Here is a 24,960-nt window from a genome sequence, read left to right on the forward strand (position 1 = left end):
GCATATAATTTTTAAAGTGTACATGATAATGCGTAATACGTTACGTAAGTGTTCAGTTGATGTGACCATAACCTCATAGTAAACAACCTTGACAAAAAACTTTATATTGATATTAAAAAGGACAGGCGAACTGACTAACGAACGGACGCACAAACCAGAAAACATGCTGTTTCCATTTTAGAAAGCAGGGCTTAAAAATATATTCTTATTAACATACTGTCAAGTTACGAGCGTGTACTGTGATACTATATTGTTTTAGGCAAACAAAATAAAAGAGCTCATTTTCCTTTTAAAAGTCATTCATATAAATAAATATCAGCAACAACAATTTCATAAAATCAACAGGACGATGTATCAAAAATTAAAGGATTAGAGTCAGTATTCTGACATTGTTCTGATAATACAGGCTGGAAATGTGAAACATTGGCAAAACTTGGTGGAACGTTTGTGAAATGAGGAGGAGCATTTTGAAAGCTTGTTGGTATATTCTGGAAATGTTTCTGTTGTGGACCAAATGTTCCGATTTTCTGGTATCCATCTTCATCTACATCACTATCGGAAATTCTCATGGATTTCCCATTTAATACTGGAAGTGTATTCTGTTTATTATGCATCATATGTGGGTCCATACAGGGACCCAGTGTTAGAGGGTACTGATGAATCTTGGGATTAAATGTACCCATTCGTATCACAGGCTCGTGTCCATGGCCACTATGGTTACCAAACGATCCCATTCGCGCCACCGGATGATGGATTTGACAAGGACGATCGTCTGATGGAATTGAATGAAATAAATCCGGTTCAAAGTTCACAGGATGATTCATATTCCTAGATTGTAACGGTAATGTACGGCAGTCTCTATAGTTCGGATCAAGTATAAAATAGTTTTCACCTAGCGGATTTTTCGGATTGTTGTTCGGCTCGAGTGAACACTCATGTCCAGTAAATTCATGTCCAATGAATGGCTGTCGTTCATAAACTGGAGGCGCACTTGGTACCTCTTCGTGAGTTGAGATCTCTTCATAAATGTTTCCCTAGAAAATAAAAAAACACTAAAATAAGCTTTTGGAGACAATTATAGAATATTTTAAGAAATACGAATTTTTGTGTTTACCTATTTCAAGACGGTTCAGTCATGTTGGCCCTCATTTTTGCTTTCTACTAAACCGAGGACATTAAAAAAATGTTCCCGTAATTTTTAAAGCACCACAACAGAAAATATTTGACATCACAGACTAAAAGTTTTTTTTGGGCAGACATTAAGCCAACTGGCGAAAATTTGAAGTACGTCGTAGTTATTCCTGGAACTGAAATTGGTGAGTATACTTCAGAAGTTCAGATACTGTATTAACAAAAATCAATAAACCATTGCTCACATTCAGAGTATAATTGTTGTCATGTTTCCCTAATTAAACCGTGTTTCTACCGTCCAAAATAAATTACAAGATTTTCGTCCCATTGACTTTAAAAAGCAATGATTCGCGTGACTCAGAGGGATTACTAGAGGTTTGTGTCGAATGTTTTTGTATTTTCTTCAATCAGATGCTGAACTTTCAATCGTATTTTCAAACTGATTGTAAAATGACAAATGATGTTTGCACACGATACTTTTGAACTTTGGTATTCCATTTTTATAAAAAAAAAAATTGGTAATCCTTAAGCGAAAGTTTAAAATTTACGAGTATGGCTTCCGTTAATGTTTTATCTGCATGATAATACAGCACATATTTTCAAGACAAAACTTAGCAACTAAAAGCAAACACACATTTATATTGGAGATAAGGTCTATATTCAAATAATCTATTGCAATTTGAAATATCGTTGGGATATAAAATGCTTTATGGTAAATACAATTAATTTATTAAATTATGGTCATTATGTATTCTCCATTGACTGCAATTGCAGTACTTTAATAATCGAAGATCCATGAGAGGATTTCATTATCTGTGGGGAAATTAGCTTGTTCATTGATATTACAATGAATTGGGTTGTAAGATAATATCCAAATGTTATTTGATATAATCAACGTGTGTCAGAATAGAAGAATAGAATCAAATTCTAAAACGTGAAAGGGTCAAAACAATAAACTTTCATGCAACAAAAATATAATGAAATGAAGAATTTAAACGTTGTTACTAGACCTTGTTTAAAAATTCCGTTGAAAAATCATATTTAATTACTAGACTGTACTCTTTGCAACCTGGTCTGTCCTAACAGTTAAATTTAACATGCTTAATAGAAAACGAGTACTGTGAATTAATTTCGGACAGGAGATATTCATTCAGTCTGATCAGAATGAAAAGCAAAAACAATATACTATAGGTAATCAAACAACACATTTTAAACAATATTTTTAAACCTATTGTAAACATAACAAAACAGAAATAAAATGACATGGCATAAAACAAGGAAGCAAAGTATTTCATTTGTGAATACAGAATAAAAACGTTTATTATATCCTCCACTAATAACTACATAATTATGATTAATACAAGATCAAAGAAACAAGGTAAATGTGTAACATGCAATTTTAAATACTACATGCAATACAAAACTTTAAATGTGTACTTGAACTTATATCAGTAAAATCTTCTTTATGTGTTTGACTTGAATGAAGATTCCAAGTTGGTACAAAACAGAATAAATTTCTTTAAATATTATTTAGTTGAAGAACAGCAATAAAATACACCTTCTCTAATACATTGGGTTTTTCCTATTAGTTTGTGTGAATCTGTCCAATAAACATCCACCCCTTATCCTTTCTTGTCCAATGAAAATAAAACTTTCATTTGTAGAGCCAATGAGATGATTTCATTCAACGGTACAAAAAACGCAATAACTAAAAGGAAAACTAAAATCCTTAACGATACTTTTCATATATTAAATACAACAAAATATAAATGGATGTCTGATTCTATAACTACACCTAATGCATGGAAATATCCAATAAAATATAAAAGACGAACAACTAAACAAACTAACTACACAAATAAATGCAAAATAAAGCCCAAAACCAAAAGTAACCAACTAGAGTTAGTCTAGAGAAGCTCCGAGAAACACGTGAATACCTTGTTAAACTTGAGCGGTAGTAGTTTACCTACCGAAGGACCCTCGATACTTCCTGTGCCATCGGATTTTCTCTCTAAATATCGTTTCCTGAAATAAACAGAGTTGAGGATTAAATTGTGGTCTCGACAATAAGAACACGAGAGTAGATACTAGCTATTATGGGAAGCGAAGAATTGCACTTTCTTGAGAAAAAAATACTGTTCAGTGTTTTTTTGTTTAGGTAAGCGTGTGTCCATACTCACTACATTGAAAACAAACGATAACAGATATTTTCATTAATAAGTCATGTATTATGCAAAGAAACTTCCGAATGGAATTTAATACCTCTTTATCCAAACCTCAGTCTAGCCACCCCCGATACCAGATTTGTTAGTGAGTTTGTGTGTATATATATAATTGTAAAGTTCCTAATGGAATTCGATCGCACTAAATACAAGCCTCAAATGAAACCATATGTCGCATTTGTCAGAGAGTTTGTGGGATCATATCACCAACGGTATGAAATCAATTTCAGGGTGATCTGCCAATTTCAAAATGTCTTATATTGTAGGTCCCTATTGGGTAGGTATATCAAACGTCATACATATTCGTCGGTGTTATTATGTTCTGGGCCTAATCCGAATGATTCAGTGCCTCCCTGTAATCGATATGTCCTACTTGCGCGGTTAATTTGGACCAAGACGAAAATTTGTTTGCTAATGTACATTGTTTGAAACATTGTTTCCCATAATAATATGCCTCCTTTTTAATTGATATTTTCGTGTCCTTGACTAGGGACAATCATTAGAAAGGAATGTAGTAATATCTTTAGAATGATATATCTATTACATTGTAATTATATATTTTTCATCACAATTAATGCATATTCAGTATATGCGTGTGTTCTTTTAAGTACAATTTTAATACCACTTTTTCATGCAAACGATCAGTGTCACATTTTGAGTGCACTACAGACGCTTCAAGCTGAGAAAGTCGTCTGCCATTGTCAACAACATGTAAATAAACCAGAATTTTAATTAACATCCTCTAATGTTTCAGCATTTAAACCGTATGCAAATATCCTCTTTTGAAGTGTAAAGTGTCAATCATATTTTAATTTAATATTCATAATTGTCAAGCACATTAACCAACGTTCCTATCATTAACCATAATAAAATGTTACTAATTGAAAAATAAAATAATAAAATTGATGTTTTCATTGCATTCAGTTGCCTGCGAACAAATCGTAACTCTCCGATACTCTGAAGCGTAAAGCGAAAACTAAAAACCAACCATTATACCAGGGAGAGGCACGGACGCGTTAAGCTTAAGTAAAATGTACTTAACTGTTGATTATATCGAGTTTGTTTTATAGCTGACGTTCGGTTATACTTTCACATTACAGAGTTCTCATTAATGCAGTGTAATGGCTTTAGGTCGTTTGTCAAATTGTATTACATTTATAAAGCTAAGATATGTAAGTCAAGTAGCCTATTATTTTCTGTATTTCAAATATATACTGCTTCAATATTATTTTTCTCTCCTATGTGACTAATAATTATCCACTTGTCTGTGGTTGTATATAGCATCTCGTGTTTTATTGCCTTAAAATTGCGTGTAAATCTATCATTTTCGAATGCGTAGTCTATGTTTAGTACGAAACCAGATTTTACGTTTACTTTAAGAAACATGAAACATGGCTTGGTGAGCGGGGTAGAAACTAAGGGTATATCGGATTGATGTTTACTTGTCAATCAAATCGGCAAAGCAAAAAACAATCTAACATTTAGCAAAGCTATGTTTTTTTTAAATTGTAGTACAGTCTTACTCATCATATTTATACGTCTTGTCAAGTCCATTGACGCCCCCCCCCCCCCCCCCCAAAAAAAATGCCCCCCTTTTCAAGGAAATACAGGCCAACTATGTACAGATATGTTGTCCCTTTAACGCATGACTAATGGTCATAATTGCTTGAATGACAAAACCAGGTTAAAGCTGCTGATTTAATTCTTGTAATTTAAGCATTGGTCATAATTGCTTAAATGACAAAAGCATTTTTTAAGCTGCTGATTTAATTGAAGCATGTATCGCTGTTTGGTGTTAAATCATCGTTTTTTTTTTAAATACAATTTGAAAAAAAAATCGACTGCTTGTTATCTCAAAGATCACACAGGCAGATAAAAACTGCCAACAACCTTCCCTTATGCTTATAAGTATTATACCTATTCAATCAAGGCCGTAATTCTAGGAGCACTAACGATTTTCAGGGTCCAAATTCATATCTAGTCAACATAGTAGCAGCAAGCATTGATAAAAAGAAGTGTGCTTTTCTCCTTAGTTTTAGAATAAGCATGTCAAGTCGAAAATAATTTTCGTGTTAAAGTGACATTAACCGTTTATATTGATAAAAATATCGGAGAAAATAGTTCTTTTTAATTTCCATCATTAAATGATTTACTTAAAGTGTTTTTGTCATTGTGGCGTTTGTCGATATTGTGAATACATGTAAATTATACCTTGGTTCAATTCAGATTCAATTAGAAAGGTTATTTATGTTTCTTAATGTTTTCTAAATGCAAATGAAATCAATTAAAATATCAAAAATGCATTTCAAATTCAGCATGCTCAGTAGCTTCTGATCGCTTCTGTCTTGCAAAAATGCACATACCTGATTGTTATAAAAAAAATACGGAGATGTGGTATGAATGCCAATGAGACAACTATCCATAGACCAATGAATAGAGTTTTGAACAATAACAGGTCAATCGTACGGCTTACAACAATCGTATCAAAACTCAAACCGTATTATGCAGGCCAAATCGAATTAAAATGTGAAATAATTCAAAAGTGAAAACCAGCGGCATGAAATTTGTTTTGTATGTATGCATATATTCTTCATACAAAATAAATGTGTTTATTTATTCTGTGTATACATAGCATAATTCTTTGTTACAAAAAACACATAAACAATACATGTAGATAAATGCACTTAAAATTGAAAATTGAAAAAAAATCTCTTTTTTAAATCTGATATCAGAAAAGCAATAACGGTTTCGGGCAATACATATAAAGGAAGACTTAGACCAAATACACCCTTTAGAAAGAATATAAAACACTAATTATGTATTTATTATGGATAAAGACGTTTTATTAACTTGATTATAATAAAATGTCTTTTTGATGTTAAACTTTTATTATATAATGTATATTTTGTGGTTTTAAAACATTATTGTAATTCCCGTTTAAGATGTGTTTAACTAGCTACAATCTGAACGATGATGTCTCATTATGAAAAGATCCTTTCTTTATGACACATCACCCATAAACCAAAAAGTACGATAAGAAAAGCATCTATGAAAACTTGGCAATTATATCGTAATGACTTTATTTTGGTTGTTTGATGGCGATTAACGTCATATCCTATTTATTTGTACATTCGTATAATTTTATGATAGTCAATTATATATAAGGATGAAAAAGCTTAAAAGTACAGGGTAATAAGCCGTCCGATCGAGTGCACCTTGAATAGAAAAAGTTGAATGCACAAGTAACATTGACAATTTACCTACACAAAATGATCAGCTGTATAATCACTTGCGTTTTAATCGAGTTTATGATTATGATATAGATAAGGGTTTGCTTGGATACCAATTTAATAAAATCTCCAAAAGCAATTGTCATGTGGATCCTTCTTCCAAACTCTTCTATGATACTGATCGAACATGCAATAAGTAAGTGTTTCCTTTATTTTTCCCGTAGAAACGCCGTTAAAAATATTCCACCGCCTATTACACCATTTAAAGACTTTTTATTTCGTTAATTTCGGTTCTTTCTTTATACACTCTCCACCAAATGACCCTTAATATGATAAAAAATCTACTCTGAGGACAATAAATTGAATCTTAAGGGAGCAACCATTTAACTTCAAGGGGGGTTATGGTTTCTTGTCGGAGTCAGAAAAAAAATTTCTCGCTTTTTTTTTTAGTTTTTCGACGCTATCAATCAAATTATTTTTTTCAAAATTTAACATTTTAAGGTATGGGGAAAATCTGGATTCAGAATATTTTTTTGTGTCACCTGCTTGACCACAATGTTTTTTCCATCAAATTGGGGATCAGAATATTTTTTTAGGAAATAACCATAACACCCCCACCTTTTTTGAAGTTAAATGGTCGTTCCCTAAATACTGATTTAAAATGTATTTACATGCAATCATGTTTACAATCCTCGTTTTGGCATGACTCGAGATCTACAGTATAAAGCTTCCATCGTATGCCTATATAACACAAACATGTACTCGCCCTAATCACACAATCATGTTTTAGCCCTGGTCACACAAATATGTTCTCGCCCTGATCACACAAACATGTTCTTGCCCTAAATGTGTAAAGCCCCAATCAATCATATAAAAAGATGGTTATACACTACTCGAAGTCATGTACTGAAAATTGTAAACATATAGGATGATAATCTCTCTACATCTTACAGGCCATATCCTAACTCTTTGGCAATTGCGTGGTAGACAGGCGACAACACTAACAGCTTGTCCTCTGAATTTTGTTTAAATTACTTTTAGTAAGGGTTTGTTTTCACTACATTGATATATTTGTTGTTCTTCAAAATTGTTAGTTTATATTTCATGAAGACAAATAAAGAGCCCCCTTCTATTCAGAGATGCATTATATAACCGTCTGGTAGGGAAAGCAATGGGTATACTTGTATCATAAGACAATTTGCCAGTGTTTGTCATGCCTATACCTTTTTATGATAATGAAAATTCATTACAACATAGTCTAAATTTAAATACTCACGTGCAACGATATCGTCTGCTAAACCACAAAATGGCAAGAGTAGCAATTAAAATGACAAGAAAGACTCCTAATACTGCGGCTGCTGTCAGAACAATGATACTTCCGCTTGAGTCAGACGATGTTGGTGGATTTATTATGGATGTATGATTAGTTGTACTTTTGATCGTTGTAGAAGAGATTGACGGAGACTTGTGTGGAGTTGTCGTTCGTAAAGTTGTGGTTGTCGTTGATGGTTTTTGTGTTGTACTTGTCGTCGACGTTGTTGATGGTCTTTGTACAGGCGGTGGTGCGACAGAATCTGGATAAGAGAAAATAAAAGTTCATATTTCAATTTTTAGCATGCAGCTTATGTATTCGTGCTTAATCTAAATAAATTATAGAATTCACACAATTTTGCATCAAGTTGACCTCAAAGTACAAACTTTTTATCTACAATCTCTATTTTCGATTGATTGAGCGTTTGTTGCTCGATTTTTTTCAATTTTTGAAAATCAAATAAATTCATACAGACTAAAACAAGGATATATTCATTTAACATACACTAAATTTCCCCTAATCGAGTAGTAGCATACCGTTTCCCATAGACAATGGCACTAACGTATCTCCTCCGATATTGTGTTTTCATTATAGCGATACTTTTATCATTGATATCGGTATTTGGCCTCCGTGAATATAAAATAATCTTTGTTTTTGTGCTGATAAACATGCATTAAAGCATGTGTTTACAGACAGTGAAATGCATGTGTTTACAGACAGTGAAATATTAAATTGTATATGTTAAATTTTTTTACGAAAGATAAGATTTTTTTCAAACTAAAGAAGTGGCATTCCAAATTTCCCACCTTTCATCAAGTCGTCCCATTCATACAGAACCTACATATTGTATTGATTGTTAATTTGTTATCGTCTTGAATACACATGGTTCAATTACCGCTGGACATGTCAGGGCCTTTTATAGCCGACTATACGGTATGGGTTTTTCTCATTATTGAAGGTCGCTCATTATTGAAGGTCGTACGGTTGCCTGTAATTGCTTACATCCACTTGATTTTAACTTTGGTGGATAGTTGTCTCATTGGCAATCATACCACATCTCCCTATTTTTATATTAAGCACGCAATAATCAATTAATCATGTTTATCAGATAAAAGAGTTTTGTCAACTTTTAATTGTCTCTCAAAACTCCAAATATATAGCAAATCAACCACGATTTGTTAAAATTCTGTTCTTATGTTTGAACAAAGCACAAACAAAATAATCTTTTATTCAACGGTCTAGCAATATTACAAAATTTTGATATTTATTATTTTTATCACGTTCTATGCAGAAATATTCTATTCTAAAGAGGTGTGCATCATTCACATCATGCACTTAAAAAATATATGGAAAGATAAATAAACGATAACATACAAATCTTGAAAATTTACAGCTTTACTTTAAAAACATTCTTTTTAGACGAGTGTAATAAATAAAACCCATTTAAATATATTAAGGAGACTGACACAGCCAAGCTTTTATAAAACTAGTAATTCAAGCCGGTAGGATTATTTATCTTTCTAATTCTGTTCTCTCACATTTGCATAAAAAAACTGTTTAGACATGTGGTTTTCAGTTTCACGCAGTAGTTGTGTAATGTAAGTTGGATAAATGTTTACATTCAAATGTTTGTATGTCAGATTACAAGACGGAAACTGTCAGAAACCTGTGCAAATTAGCCCCTTATTCCAGACAAATCAGAAAAGAACAAGTCTGTTTCAGCGTTCTAAGTACATTATACGAATTTCGTTCTATGTACATATATTTTTTTCTGGAAAACATCAATTATTTAACGAAATATCTAAATGAAAAAACTGGATTGTTTCCAATTACTCCAAAAACAAAAACTAATAAATTTTTCAGGTGTTCCAAAGAGGATATTTGTAGTCACAAGAGTATAACTAGTCACAAATTTGTCTGGTTTCCTTTGGTAATAAAATTATGTCTATTTATTTTTTATCAATTTGCTGCATGTAAAAATTGCTACATGAAAAAATATGCATCATGCCATTCACAGACGTTGTAGATTCTTATTTATAAGATTTATATTCAGTTTTTTTAAAATAAAAATATAAACACGTTTTATAAAATTATGTTGCAAACATGCACTGAAGTTTTAACTCTTTAATTTGATCAACACGTGCATGTACATGCAGATCATGTCGTGTGAAGATATATGAAACGATGAATTACTGCATGGATAACCGAGATTAGGCGAGTGTCATTACTACTAAGGATAGTTACATTTAAGATTGCATATTTCCGCAATCCCAAATTCACTTTATTAAACTTTATTTTAACGTTTAACAGCTAAAGTTACTTTAACTTTTATTTCAACTGTTGATAAAATTTTACAAAACATGTAGACCTACAGGTATTTTGTTGTTTCAAAAGTTTTATTTTTTTTTTTCGTTTGCTCATTTCTTTCGACTTTTTAAATATTCGGCCATGAGCGCACATTATAAAGGTCAATTAGGAAAAGGCATGATTTGAGTCCTAAATCTGTTCTTATTTTACTACAAGTATATAATTAACACATCGGCACAAAAAAAACAGATTTTTTTATAGCCTGAACAACTTTTATTTACAAAAAAACTAGTACAGTACAGCTATTTTATCCTGATAGGACAATTAGTACGAAAATAAACATGAATAAATCGAGGGAACTCCCAACGTCTCCAATTACAATGTGTAAGAATGCCCCACCTTCATCTAAATGTTTTGGTTTTGGTTAACAATGTCTTTCTGATACACCGTTTGAAAAAAAATCACATTTACCAAAATCTTTCACAATTGCAGTTTCGAACTATATCTGTAAACATTTATCATTTGGATAAATATTAGGTCAAAATATTGTTACATCCGTAAAATAAACACGTGAAGCTGTGAAAATTGAATTTTAGTGAAAAATTTATAAGAAAATGGCCCAGGTGTGAAAAAAAATCCACGATAATTGACCCTATCCAGGATATTTGAAAGGTTGTCGTATTTCCATAAAACGAATTATATGATTTTTTTGGCAATTTTATGCAAATAAATCATGAAAAACATATAATTATTGTTTGGAGTCGATCAAATGGGGGGGGGGGGGGCGTACACCCTCCACGCCCCCTCACTATTTCCGCCATTGTTCTCTCTTTCTCATAGTTTGTTCCAGTTCTTAGACTTTCAGTTGGGAAACACAGAGTGCTTGCAATAGCTAATAATATTTTAACTAAATTCAACCGTTTTTTTACATACCTGGGAAAAATTCTACATTAAATATCCCACTACATCCATCTTTAACAAAAATACTATCGGCCACTATTCCGTAATTAATTCCTTCCGTACACGTTTTGTTCTTTTGAAACTGAATTTTCATATTAACTTTATCCACTAGATAAGCACCATCAATTTTACATTGTGTGTATGATCTATCTTTAGTACTACATTCTAATGTCCTTTCGTTAATAGGTCCAGGCGGAGAGACTGAAAAATGAAAAAAAAAATAATAATATGAAAAGATACAGATGCTGTGAAATGAAAAAAAAAATTGACTAAAATATTTTTATGCCAGAATTGTAATGACGGACGGATCTGTGATCAGTGTAGTGTTGTCCATTCAGTCCAAAACTCAAGTCTTGTATTCCTCCACTGATTTTTCATTAATATTTAGTTGGTCCACAAAGTTGCTTTTCTCAAATTTATACCAAAATTTGCTTAATATTTTTTTGTTGTTATCTCTTTTTCATGTTTCTGATGTGAACGAAAATACCGAACGGAATATAATACAAAAATCCACATTTGTTATGTGCATTTTTTTATCTTTTATGTTGTCATTTCATGCAAAGCAGCTATTTTGAAGGACATATATTTGTATTTTTTTTATTTAAATTTAATAAAAAAAAAAAAAAATTGGCGTACCTGGAATATAGCACGTATAAAAGTTTCCCTGGCAACCATTTTGTACCCACACATTGTCCCTATGGATGCCGTAATCCCGTTCCTGGCATGGCACACTACCGGGTAGTGTTTCTGTTAAATCTAAACACTGTAACCAACCACCGCGTGCATCTGCGACTGGACAGTCCTGGTGGTGACCAGGGAACAAGGAACCACATTGCACTTGGACGTCCGATGAACACGTTAAACCTCCTGGAATCAAACGAAAATGTATATGTAAATAATTCGGGGGAATGAATAACCTCCTGGAATCAAACGAAAATGTATACGTAAATAATTCGGGGGAATAAATATATAATAGAATTGTATGTATGCGCTAAAATATTTATTTGATTCGGTTTAGTTTGCTTGGAAACGACCCTCAGTAAGAAAACATAACTGACCAGTTTGAAATATATAGATAAATGGTGGACTTCTTGAGTTTAGATAATTCAAAAAAGGTGACGATGTTTCAACGATTGTGTCGTAAAGTATATTTGAGAGATTTTTAACAACACGAAGACTAAAAAATAGTACGGACATTTTTTTTATACATGCTATATATGTAAAACAATTAAAATAACACGTTATAAATTTTCATTCGTCTGAAGTGAATTTTTTGATTTACCTTCATCAAGAACGGCAAAAGCCAAATATTTGAAAGCCCAAGGCTGGAAAGGTACCGAAAAACTCGAAGAGTTATATGACCAAAAGGGACCTAAAAATAATAGCCAAATCTATCAAAGGTCAACTTTTCTTGAAAGAGTTGAAACCTTAATTGAAAGATTTACTTCTGAAAATCACAGTTTTATTCAATTTCCAAAACAACACTGAATTTTTAAATCTGAACTATCCAAAGGATTTTGAATGTAAAGAAAGATTTGTGACGGACAGATGGTGTGGTCAGTTTGTAGTCGTCCAGTCAGTCCAAATCTTTTTCGTATTACTCCACTGATTTTTTTATTCATATTCCATTTGCGCACAAAGTTCCATTCCTCAAATTCATCCCAAATTCTTATAATTTTTCTCATATCCTTCGAGTACAATGAAATGTATTATATATAGATGACCATCCTCCATATATATATAATATTTTTTTAACAATATATATATTGTATCTCAAATATCACAAGTCAAATCTATCAATAACGAAATACGATCTACATCAACAAACCTTTATTTGGAATATTTTCACAGCTGTTTTGAGGAAAATATGACATTTTTCACAAATCGAAAAGTAAAGATTAAATTCTCCCAAACACCACGAAAGTATATTAACACACAAACCACTCCAACATGCTATCGAAATAAGATCTGCTCTCCGTATGAAAAATTCAACAAATTTCAGATTTATTATATCTCTCTTTACATTCCCTTCGAATTACTAAACTGTTTAAATGATTATAGAGGATTAAACTTTTTTTAAGGTATAATGAGTCTCCAACTGTGAGGCTTATATTCCTGACAAATTGTTACTGATGGACGCCATTGTACGAAACTTTAGGGGGCAGTTCCTCGTTACGGATGATCAAATTCTAGTCTATTCGGAACGTCCCATGGAATTTCATCAAAAAGATACGATCATTGATTTTTAGTGATGACAACATACTTCAAGTTTATTAAGTACAGCGGTCTATGGATTATGGATTTAGTATTGTGTCTAGTTGTTGGAAGTACTTAATTTGGTGCTAACTAGTTACGCCGCGCCTACAAAAACTCAGATTACCCATTCATAAAATTATAATTTTATTGTAGTGAAATATTATGCAAGCGTCGACATGAATAACCAAAGAAAAATTTATAGATAGGGTTAATACTTTAATCAGTTTTGGTTTTTGTTACGAAATTAATACTAGTATGAAAAATTACCAGTACTTAAAAGTGAGACGATCGCATACTCGGTTATACCCCCATGTGGAATATTATTCAACCTTTTTTAAAATCCTTCGAAAAACGGCTTTCATTTAAACATATCATTTATTTATTTAAGACAGTGATTTAACAGTTTAATATTTATTGCGTTTTATATTAATTTTAAATGTTTACTTACAAAGTAGCAATAAAAATATTTGTGTAAGTTTTGAATGAAATATAAAACTTAGTAATATTTACTTTTCAATTCTGGCAGTAACTTTACAGCCCTCTTAAAATATGAAATTAAACAAACACAACTTTTAACATCTGGGGAATAAAGTTGAGGCCAAAGGTGAAAATGTCTAAACATTTTTTGTTAAATCAACACAGTGCAGTCACAGAGATATTGAATTTCTTATAAATAATGTTTTTTATACCACGACATAACAAAAAAAATCCCAAATCTCTCATATTTCCATGTAAGTTGCTTTAATATACCAACTAACGAGCAAACATGATGAAGATAGTTATTTTGCTCGCCTAATTACAGTCACATGCCATGAATGTCTAATATCGACAGAAATTGGAACTTCTCATGCTGATATAGACAGTATTTAATTTTGGAAGACCTCTAAAATCGCAGCTGAAAGTTTTTAATTGAATACTGAAAAATGAAGAAGCTTGCAAAGACAGGCAGTAAATCTATTTTCTCTCTGAAGGGGCTCTAAAACTGTTTATGATGTCTGGTCGTTGTGCGTGTCCGTTTAATGTTCATATGTTCAGTTTAACACAGATTAAAAATAATTTAAACTATTAAAATAGACATGCAGCATGTTCCAACACATTGTGACGTCAATAACACCTTAAAATTTGTACAGCTTACACCCAAAAATGTTCGTAGAGGGAACACATTTTTTGGGTAGACAGCTAGTTGTACCTTCAATTTCACAACAGCGGGAAAAAAAAAGACGTAACTGAGAAGTTATCCATTAATTGTTAACTATTTTCACAACAGCGAACCACGCCTGTTTGTGGTGTACGAGTCCAACAAATTGTTCATTTGCTGAACTGAAATAATTTTATCGGGTTCTTTGTATCTAATTATAAAAAAAATGAGTCGATACATGTAGGACTATGCATTGTCAATAGTTTGTACGGAATTTCAAACTATACGGATACGTATCTAAAATTAATATTGAATTTGTATTGTAGCTGTACATTGTGTTAGATACTGACATAATTGTGTCCATTGACAGCCTTTAAAATGTGTTGTTAATTTGGAATTAATAGGAAATTCAAAATGGCCAGCTTTCGTTCATCTCGCAAAATGTCCATGTACGAGCTTAGTCGTTTAAAAAATAACTCAATTGCCTATTTCATTCAAGTATAACTCGTCCTTCAGCCCTGCAGAAATGTGTTTAGGATTTAGACGTGAAGCATCTCTTCAAGAGAAGAAATTTGAAGAGGATTACTTCAAACTCTCTAAAATTCTTAAGTAAATACAGAGAAGATGACGGATATTATTTATTTTATAAAACTCACTTTCAACCTTAAAATTTCCTACTAAATTGACTGTAACACATAAATTATCACGGGGCACTTAACAAAATGATTAAATTTAATGAAACATATGTAACGACTTTGTTTTATACATAATCAGTAATATATAGAATACTTTTCATTATAACTGTTCAGCAGACGATTTCCGGTAGCAATACAAGCATACAAAGGATATACTTCAATCTAAATTAGATGAGTTAATGGCGCCATTATAAGTGATGTTTTCGTAATGTACTGCAGAAAAAGTGTTAGAAAATGTGTTAACGTTTACATATTCACGTAACGCGAGATTTCAATACGGCCTTGTTAATTATTCAGGTTAATTGTTTCTTTAATAAAGACCAAACTTGCGTCTGAAATAAATTTGTATAAATCTAATTAATATTTAAAAGTTATGTTGGTTTTAGTATGGATTTTTGTCATCTGCGAGATAAATATTTCAGATATGAATTGTTCGTAATTTGACCAGAACTTATTTCAAAATGTATTAGATTTATGAAATGAATTAATTTCCTATACGTATCGACCCTGACACATGGGTAGACATTAAAAACTCAATTTGGTTTAAATTTTGCAATGATTTATGATTTTTTATTATATCATCTGCAATAAAATTGACTTTTAATGAAGTTGGATATTAAATTTCACGGTGTTCTCTTTCAGGTGAGATAGCAGTACCAACCAGATATAACGTCAAGACATGATCTTACATATGAACTTTTGTTCCTGTGAATCACTAAACTTGTGACAAACAAGATGGCATGTGCAATAAAAAGATAAAACAGGTATTCAGTTCCGGACATCCCAAGGAAGTAATAGAAATGTGTAGGCTTCTTTTAAAATACTATAAGATCGAATGTCCGTGAAAGCTAGTGTCGTCACTTTCTCCTGACGACCACTTAATGACACCAAACTGCCTAGACGTGTTCCAAGTGATTCAACTAGACAACGTTCACAGGACATTTGCCCAGCTTTTTCTATACAAGTCCTGAATGAATGTGAACATTTTATTGATAACTTCTTAAAAAATGTCCTAGAGAAATTTCTAGAAAAAAGGAAATTGACCTGAAGCTCAATGGTTCCGTACGAAATACTATTTAACTGTATTATTTTTTTGTCGATTCGCCAACGAACATGGCCAGGATGGCCTTTCATAATATAGATTATTTTAAACTATGACGCACTTCTCAGCAACCAATGATTCAATTGGAACAAAACATGATAGATAAGTTCCTTTGATGATCATTAACATGTTCAGTTACTTATGGTACTTTGACTGCAAAAATATAAGAATTTGATTTTCTAGAGCACATCAATTGAAATCAAATCAAATTATGCAGAAATGTTCTAACTACGTGTTGTTACTTTTCTTCTTGAATTAACTCTTGTTTCGTCTGATAAATAGTCTTTTCATCTATGACAAAGTAATTTCTGTCAGTTGAGAAATTCAGGCTCATGTGAGCCTCTAGTTAAACGAATGTGCTTGTGCTGGAGTGGACCTAATTTGATTGACATTATCGTACTTTCATCACCCTGACTTGCATTCTAGCAATTGACTGTCGAGATTAGTTGGCATACATTATACTTTTCTGAGCGTAACATTTGAAAATGTATTTTGAGAATGTACTCGCTTCCCTTCTATTCGCCTTAAAAATAACATTTAGAATTTCAATCAGATGTCTATAGATTATTTTTGACTTTTTTTCGTTTTCTTACATTTTAAACTAGTAGAATGTCGTAGTAACACGTTTACAAATATTTCAGATATATTTGCATATTTTGTAATTTTTTGTGTCAACATATGTGTTAAAATCCATACAGAACAGATTGACAACGTTCGTCATTTTTAAACTCAGGACACGTGTCTTAAAAATGGGACATAAATAACTTTCATGTCATTTTATATATCACCGGCTCTTAAGGTTCTGGCTCTTAAATAAGCTCCAAATCAATTAGCAAAACATGGGTTAACTTTTTTTCATCAATTCTGAACATTTTCAATAAATGTCTTTGCTTATAGCTTTGCTGAAAACCGCCATTGTTGGTCTTCAATCCAACAACAATAATTGATAATACCTTTCTAAAAATCTTTTAAAATATTAAAAGGATAATACAGTAAATAATCTTTAAATGTGCAATTTAAGTAACTCGGAGGTCTATTAAAAACAGATATGATTTTTTTATACAATACGAACTGTATAATAAGGCTTTATAGAGCGGAAATTTTAATTTATATTACCTTTGTGAATCTACATACTTTTCTTAATAACCATATCTGAGGTCAGCTGTATAAATAAATTACAATGAACGTTTGAATGTCATACGTTTGAATTATAATGACGATGGCGGTTTTTTCCTTTGTAACGTTGATACAGCTTATTCTCTGAACAAACGTCTCTGAGCAAACTTCAAATGGCCGTATCAATTAATTGGGCATCGAATATTATCTGGCCAACATAATATTAGAATCGTTCAACAAGTACGGGTAATTAGAGAAAATATGAATATCAAACTGACAGGTGTATCGGAAATCAATAGAGAATGAAAATTACGTTTCTAGCTCTCCTTTAATGTAGGTAGCTTGTAACTGATAAACATTGATTAAGTTTAAAGTAAACTGCTCAATGTAAACATTATATATGAATCTTCATTAAAATCAAAGCACGTTTCATAATCAGACAGTTTGCACTCAGAATGAACAATCTTGTAAATAGTAAAAATGTTTGAGTAGTATAAACGAACAAGTCAATTACTTGGGGGTTAACACAGACAAAAAATAAAGCAATATGGCATTTACATGACAGGTACAAGTGTGATAAGTTACAAAAAAGTAAATGCACTTTGTAACATGTGAAAACAATTGGCCAGTTTAATTGCTTAGGCTCGAGATTTTTGGACCTTGAGAAAATCTTTTTTTCTGTTAAAGACACATTTTTTTAATGATTTCAGTATCCATTGAACATGGTCATTGATTATAGCAATAGTTTATCAGTTTGACCAACTGTTGCGTTTCTTTTCTGTATTAATAGAAACAGTATTGTTTAAAACCAATTCCATCTTCCTTCACAATCAAATTTTCCGACTAAAGTATTCGAATTGTATCAAATTCTCCTTTTATGGATTAGTTCTATTGACTGTTTAAAGATTTGCACAATAACTGTCACCCACCCTGTCAAAGCGTGTAGAAGATAGCCATCATAGCATGGCTAATGAACGGATAAATATGACTGATTTTGTAAGGAACATGTCTGACAATTGTTCGGAACATCACATGGGTATAAATACTTATCGATCATACCCGAGATAGCATTCTTGTTTTTTGTTAATTAACCATCACGTGACGTAATAAACAATGGAAAGGTAACGAACCGGAAATGTCTTCATGGAGGCTTGCTGTAATATAGCACCGTAGCACGCACAGGGACCGTTTTCAAACACGATTGTTATTAACAATAAACTGGTGTCGAATTCTAAACCTTTTTCGACCCGAAAATGTCATTAGGAGTCTTTAGCATTAATTTACTATGTTTCTTTTGAAAAAGCGGAAAAACAGTTGACGTGCCTTTGATCGTATCGTGTATGTTCCTAACAAGTCATTCGTTTGTTTTACAATTTTACATATACCTTATTCAAATTAACATGTTTGTCACGAAAGCATTCTTTGATGTGGAAAACAAAATTTGTATCAATATTTGCGAAATTCACATGCATGACTTAAACACGTTGAAAGTATTTGTAAACCATGAAAATTGGTTTAAAGTCTTATTCTTCAAGAATAAATAAAACTATTCGAATGAAGTCAGTCTCGTGTCAATCAAAGTACATAAAAAAATCCAAGCTTTTATTAAATTTGCACTTCAAATTCATTTACAAGAGCTTATACAAATTTAACATCCTAATCCATTTTATTATTTCATGATACCATTAAATTTGTTTACAAAAACGGTTTCTGATGTTATTTTAACAATCCAAACAGGGTGTCACAGTAATCTATAAAATGTGCTTGAATAAGTGGACAGAGGATTAACATAATAAAAGTTGCGCAATAAACAATCAATAAACAATCAGTATCAATATTGAAATCTCCGCTTATCATCACAACACTTGACACCTTCTTCAGTAAATCATATGTAAATAAATACATCTTAATTCCATGATAATACAATTGTACATACGTGTATTATGGACGTTATTAGAAGAAATTTCTGTTGATTTTTTTATAGCAAATTTACATGAAAACAAAATCGATTTTGACATCAAGGCAAGGATTATAAGGAAGATGTGTTTTCCAATTAGAGGTCCCAAAAGTGGCATAACCATTTGACCTGACAAAAACATCAATAATTCGAGATTATATATATATATACTTACTGAAAAATTAAAGTAACAATAATCTAGGCAGTAAGAAATGAAAAGGCATAATTTTTATCAGATTGAATCTCCTGCACATCAAATATTGCTTTATCTAAGAGGTACTGTATATATATAATTTGCTCTAACCAATAAACATCTTATTTACATATAATTCCTTGATCCAGCATACGGCAGAAACAATTAGCAGGGATTCAAATGGATTTACTCAAAGCAATGTTACAATTAAAAACTGGGTTTCAGTAAAAGATATGTACTTCTGTCATAGACAATTCAATGAGTCTAACTGTGTCCCACCTATGATTGGAACACATCTACAATAATCATCTATTATAAACATGTATAATTTATTGAACAATATATAGTTACATAAAAAGACCATGCGGAGAAATCAACCATCAATGGATATCAACTCTCTGCACTCTCGTTGATATTAATCTCTATCGGGTTGGTACGCGTGTGAAACAATCTCTCAGAGTAGCTTTTTATTTTGCAAGTATTAGACTGTTGAGCAACCAATAAAGTAAACAGGGTATATGTAATCAAACGCAGTATTACTGCGTTAAAGTATAGTATAACGTTAAAAAAGACAATCTGGATACTTATACATGTTATATATGTAAATTCCTATGAGGCACTTTTGTACAATATATTATTTTAAAAATGATATAAGACAGAAATATGTGAATTTGCCATTAGTATCATCTGGAATCTAACTTCGATGTATCAGGACAGAGACCTTATGATGGGCGCACCGAACTACATCCAAGTTCATAACAGTTGAAAAACATCAACTCTAATTCATCACACAATCAAGTATAGCTAATGAGCCCTTTATTTGATTTTACACATTTTATATCGCGGCAATTGCCTGAATTACTTTAAGATAGGAAATAAAATACTTATACAATAGTAGAACAGGAAATAGTGTATTTCCTTTTAAGAAAACAAATTCAAATGACTTTGAGATTTTTTTTTTCTAATTTGGAACCGAGTTGTGAATACTGATGGAATTCAGAAGTAGGGTATTTATTCTGATGTCAGTAATTGGTCCCAGACTGGTCTGACGTTCTACCCCGTGTTTTTGGCCCGGTTGGATAGTCAGAAATATGACAGGATCGCTTTCTTAGCGACATATTTAGCCAAAATGCCCTCCCCCTTTCCAACAAAGTAGAAATGTGTGATACATCGAGACCAGATTGCAATCGTTATCAATGACCAGACAACGTCCAGACATGTTTGTGGTCATTTTACAGGTAATCAAAACAATCAGTGATAAATAAATATTGACAGCTGACAAGCACCTGACGAAACTTAAGATAATTGTTTGATAATTGTATTATGTTAATCTTATTAACTGTAGTAAGTGTTTGAATGTTTTGTACAGTAAAACTAAATCAGTACTTCATAAACAATACTAAAATGGCAGCTGGCTACTACTTATGTATGATAATCTTATACTGTTAATTTATTTAAGAAAAGTATTTCACGGTTTATAATTCATTCAAATTAGTGGCACCTGATTAAATATATGAATAGAAACGAATTTACCTACAGCGAATCAAAGTAAAAATCTATTTTAAAGATTTTTTTTGAGTCAAAGTTTAACACATTATAACTGAATTATGTTTATTACGTATTAAAAACCATTGATAATACTTACTAATAACGGATTTGTCGTATTAATGTCAAGTGACTTTAAACGATATAAACAATTAAATGAAATAGACCTTTGATGAAATTTTTAACATTGAAAATTTTTTTTTGTCATGCATATGTTTTGTACATTTACACGTTTACAAGTACTAATTTGAGCCCTCAGTAATTATTTCCGTTAAGACAAGAAGATCATGTGTTTGCATGTAGTACAACCGGATAAATTTGTTTGACCTGAAGTTATTCCCTAAAGAAAAAAAATGTGACATTTATTTTCAAAGTGAATGTAAAATATAAGCACATTCGTTCTAAAAAAAAAAAAGAAAGAAGACTGAATTGTTTGTTAAAAGTAGAAGTATACTGTCTGTCTGCTTATAGTGGTAAAACTCGTTTTGAGAGAGTGAGAACGTGACGTGATCATAGTCATGACGTAAAATCTTTAATTTTAACCGAAATTAATTAAGACCAACTGAGTGATCAAAACACATTACATGTATACCATTCAGTTTGTAAAGTACGAATACTAACTTCATGAATGAACTCGTCGATGAATAATCAATTGAAAACAAAAATTACTCAGCCACCATCCCCCTTTTTTAACACAAGGTAGATGTATTATACCACCTGCGCTGATTCTGAATCAAGTGATGAATCTCTTTATAATCAATAACAAGCTATCTATTTTTACTGCCATGTTTTATATTTTATACAAATTACATTTTCTCTCAAAAGATTTATACGAGTCTTCTATTACAACTTGTTTCTAAAAACTTTTATATTTATTTCTTCTCGTTTTTCATGCGTTATTAAAAGGTTTATACACTGGAGAATGACTATTGTAATATGAAACCCGTCCCTGGAGAGGACCGGTAACTATTCGGCATTTATATTTTATCTTCTCTTTATAGATTGTTACGTCCAATGTATCCCATTGCTTTCCTAAATAGGCTGTTTCCTCAATTGCCTGAAGACAAAATCTGCTCACAGTGATTTGATTCTGTCTGATTTTATGGGCAATATGAGAGTTGTAATATGGATGAACTATCCAGTTGAATTAGCTAGAAAGCTAATGCATACATTGTGCATCCCTGATTAAACATGCTCCGTCCACAAGTTTCAGAGTTCAACAACTCTTAATAAAGCAACAAATTGATCAGGGAAATTAAGGTTTACTAATTTAAAACTATTGCAATGCCAGTGGCAAAGAAAAAGAAGAGTTTTTAGTAAAACGGAAATGTTTTTTTTTTATTAGAAGCAATGAATTGTACAAGAATTGAATTTTTTGACAAAACATTTTCCATGTGTTTACCCCCTAGACGTAATAAGCTTCGAGTTTACTTGAAGGCTATCTAAATAAAAAATCGAGTCAGACAGTTTATTTTCCTTTGAATTAAGAACAAAAAAATTATACAAATGATGAAGCCAAAAAGAGCACAGATTATTCATAGATCAAATTTGACGGTGACTTAACTCTGGTAGATAAAGTTGCCTCGTTTATACTATTACTCCTTATTTTTAAAATTGAAGGGTTCATTCTTGATTGAAGCTAGTTGCTGTGGTGACAAGATACACTTTTTGTGATTTCAATGAAGAATTTGACCCAATTCCAATTTCAAATCTATTGTTTTCTTGTTTTATTATTTAAGATTTGTTGTCAACTTTTTACGATTAACATTTTTAATGTCAACGAAAAAGTAGGTACGTTTTATTCTCCTTTTTCTTAATGACCCCTTTTTCAAATTATGAGCACTCTACAACACTACCAGTTCTGTGCAAAAGAATTGAGAATGTCTTGCAAATTATGATATATTCTTAAAATATTTTTGTCCCCTCGAGTTTGAACAAAGAATGTCTATGCGATAATAATGAGGAAAGACGATAACAGCTAGGCTAAGATCTAGATATCATTTATACGTCATGGTTTAATACATTTTAAAAACCTGATCTTATCAAAAATCACCTCCCAAATATTTTGTATTCTATCGTACACTTTGATCATTCCTTCAAACAATACATTCAGTCAGTGAGTTCATATTTAAGACGAATAATTTAAAATATTATGGATAATTATTAACAGAGTTATTCAGTCAAGAAACTACTTCTATTATGTTCCTTTTTAATAAAAATTCTATACGAGATAGAGCTTGCAATCGCTGACCTCTGCTTTATGTAGAGACACCGTATTGAAAACCACAGCCATTTTTTGTCTATTTAAAATTATCAAGGGCACAAAAAATCAAATAATTTTGATATACTTGTCAAACATTTAGACATGAAACATTGAGTTGTAATAAAAACAAAATTGTTTATATATGTAACCATGTTTCATTTTTGAAATATACATGATGTAAAGCTGTTAAATCGTGATTTTTTTTCGTTCAGTGTCTCCCCTCTATGTACTTTTCCTGTAACATATGACTTCGCATTTTTTACTACTAGGCTTAAGCTTGGGACACAATTTTAATTATCAGATAATAATAATAATAATAAACTTTTAAAGTAAAGACGTACAATTAATCAAAAATGAAATAATCATATTTTATGTCAAATATTCAAATTTCGTATTTTACAGGTTTTCCATCACCACCCTAGCCCGTTCATTCATAAAAACAAAAGGGCGGTATACACGTGCCAAACGAGATAGCCAGTCAAGTAATATTCAACCGTATAATTGAATCTATTAAAATGCAATCAATAAGTCAAGTCTGAATCTTTTCAGTCAAGCATTTTTAAGTAAGATTTTTCTTCGATCAAAACGTAAACAAATAAATTTTCACCTACCTTTATGCTTTGGACAGCCTGGGACTGTCATCCCGACTTGTTATGAAAAATATCCACTTAAAAACAATGATAGGTGAAATCTCGTGGTTAAAGCGAAACTGGTAACGTGAGGTATTTGTGGGGTTTCCTGTTGTCGTCTTATCGATTAAGCACGGTCTATTACTCCGCGATCTATACAAAAATAATTGACACTTTGAATATAAATCCCGCCTATATATCCTTAACATACACAAACCGTAACATCATTATATAAAATGTACGCTAATCCGTCCATATGACATGTTACACCGGCCAATAAGTACAATATAAACAAAAAACGCACCTGTAGAATTTAAAAACAGTTTCACATAACAGCTTATATTCTAATTCCTGACAAGAATCTCACGTGCTAATTAGTTAATTCCTAAATAAACGTTTGTGCAAATGAGCGATAACGAGTTAAACAGAAGAAATGCTACAATGAAATCGACATTTGATATTTATACAGATATTTTTGTTTGAACAGTTCTGTAATTTATGGAAGGTGTCCTTCAGTGTAATTGCTTAGTTAAGTCCACGGTTCACAAAAATTCGTTTTAATTCTCACTTCATATCATCCTAACACATTGTTTCTTCTCTAAGATAAAAGAACAAAGTAAATATAAATATTCAAATACTGCTTTAGTTCACTGTGATATGTATCCTCGAGGTCAGGAACAAAGTAAAATCTAGCTTTGTCGATGCTATCTTTTTTCGCTGACAATTTAATTTAGTATATCCCGTCACATGTGATATTTCAATGTTGATTTCATTAACTGTTTAGATTTCGGTAGCGAGATGTTTAGATGTAGAAAGTTACTCTGTCATATCTGATAAAATCTTCAGTCTGCGGTGCAGAAAAGATATGACACATCAAGTATTATTGGCCACATGGAAAATGTCA

At 31.6% G+C, this 24,960-nt stretch overlaps 2 protein-coding genes across 6 annotated transcripts in view; both read right to left on the minus strand.

The window, feature by feature from the left end:
- Nucleotides 1-24,960, minus strand: part of LOC127717738 (uncharacterized) — a 383,100-nt gene that overhangs the window by 289,198 nt on the left and 68,942 nt on the right. The gene's annotated exons all lie outside the window — the stretch shown is intronic.
- Nucleotides 282-24,901, minus strand: LOC127717752 (uncharacterized). 3 transcript variants are annotated; one of them, XM_052223554.1, is made up of 6 exons: nucleotides 24,039-24,901; nucleotides 11,799-12,029; nucleotides 11,136-11,363; nucleotides 7,860-8,157; nucleotides 3,069-3,156; nucleotides 282-1,034 (listed from the first exon to the last, which is right to left on the minus strand). In XM_052223554.1, exons 1-6 carry the CDS (start codon nucleotides 24,067-24,069, stop codon nucleotides 339-341), a joined length of 1,572 nt encoding a protein of 523 aa, XP_052079514.1. In that variant the 5' UTR covers nucleotides 24,070-24,901; the 3' UTR covers nucleotides 282-338. The 3 variants fall into 3 exon arrangements, with proteins under 3 accessions (XP_052079514.1, XP_052079507.1, XP_052079519.1); XM_052223547.1 differs by lacking the exon at nucleotides 24,039-24,901 and adding an exon at nucleotides 12,991-13,331; XM_052223559.1 differs by lacking the exon at nucleotides 24,039-24,901 and adding an exon at nucleotides 12,991-13,330 and having other exon boundaries at nucleotides 3,102-3,156.

Source organism: Mytilus californianus, unplaced genomic scaffold (assembly GCF_021869535.1).
Source record: "Mytilus californianus isolate M0D057914Y unplaced genomic scaffold, xbMytCali1.0.p SCAF_1, whole genome shotgun sequence".
Taxonomy (NCBI): Eukaryota; Metazoa; Mollusca; class Bivalvia; order Mytilida; family Mytilidae; genus Mytilus; species Mytilus californianus.

Coding starts and splice junctions, on each gene's coding strand:
- LOC127717752 (XM_052223547.1), bottom strand. CDS start 13,036: ATGTCATATTTTCCTCAAAACAGCTGTGAAAATATTCCAAATAAAG. Junction 12,030..12,990: donor TGAAAATATTCCAAATAAAG/GTTTGTTGATGT, acceptor GTTTGATTCCAG/GAGGTTTAACGTGTTCATCG. Junction 11,364..11,798: donor TTATACGTGCTATATTCCAG/GTACGCCAATTT, acceptor TTCATTTTTCAG/TCTCTCCGCCTGGACCTATT.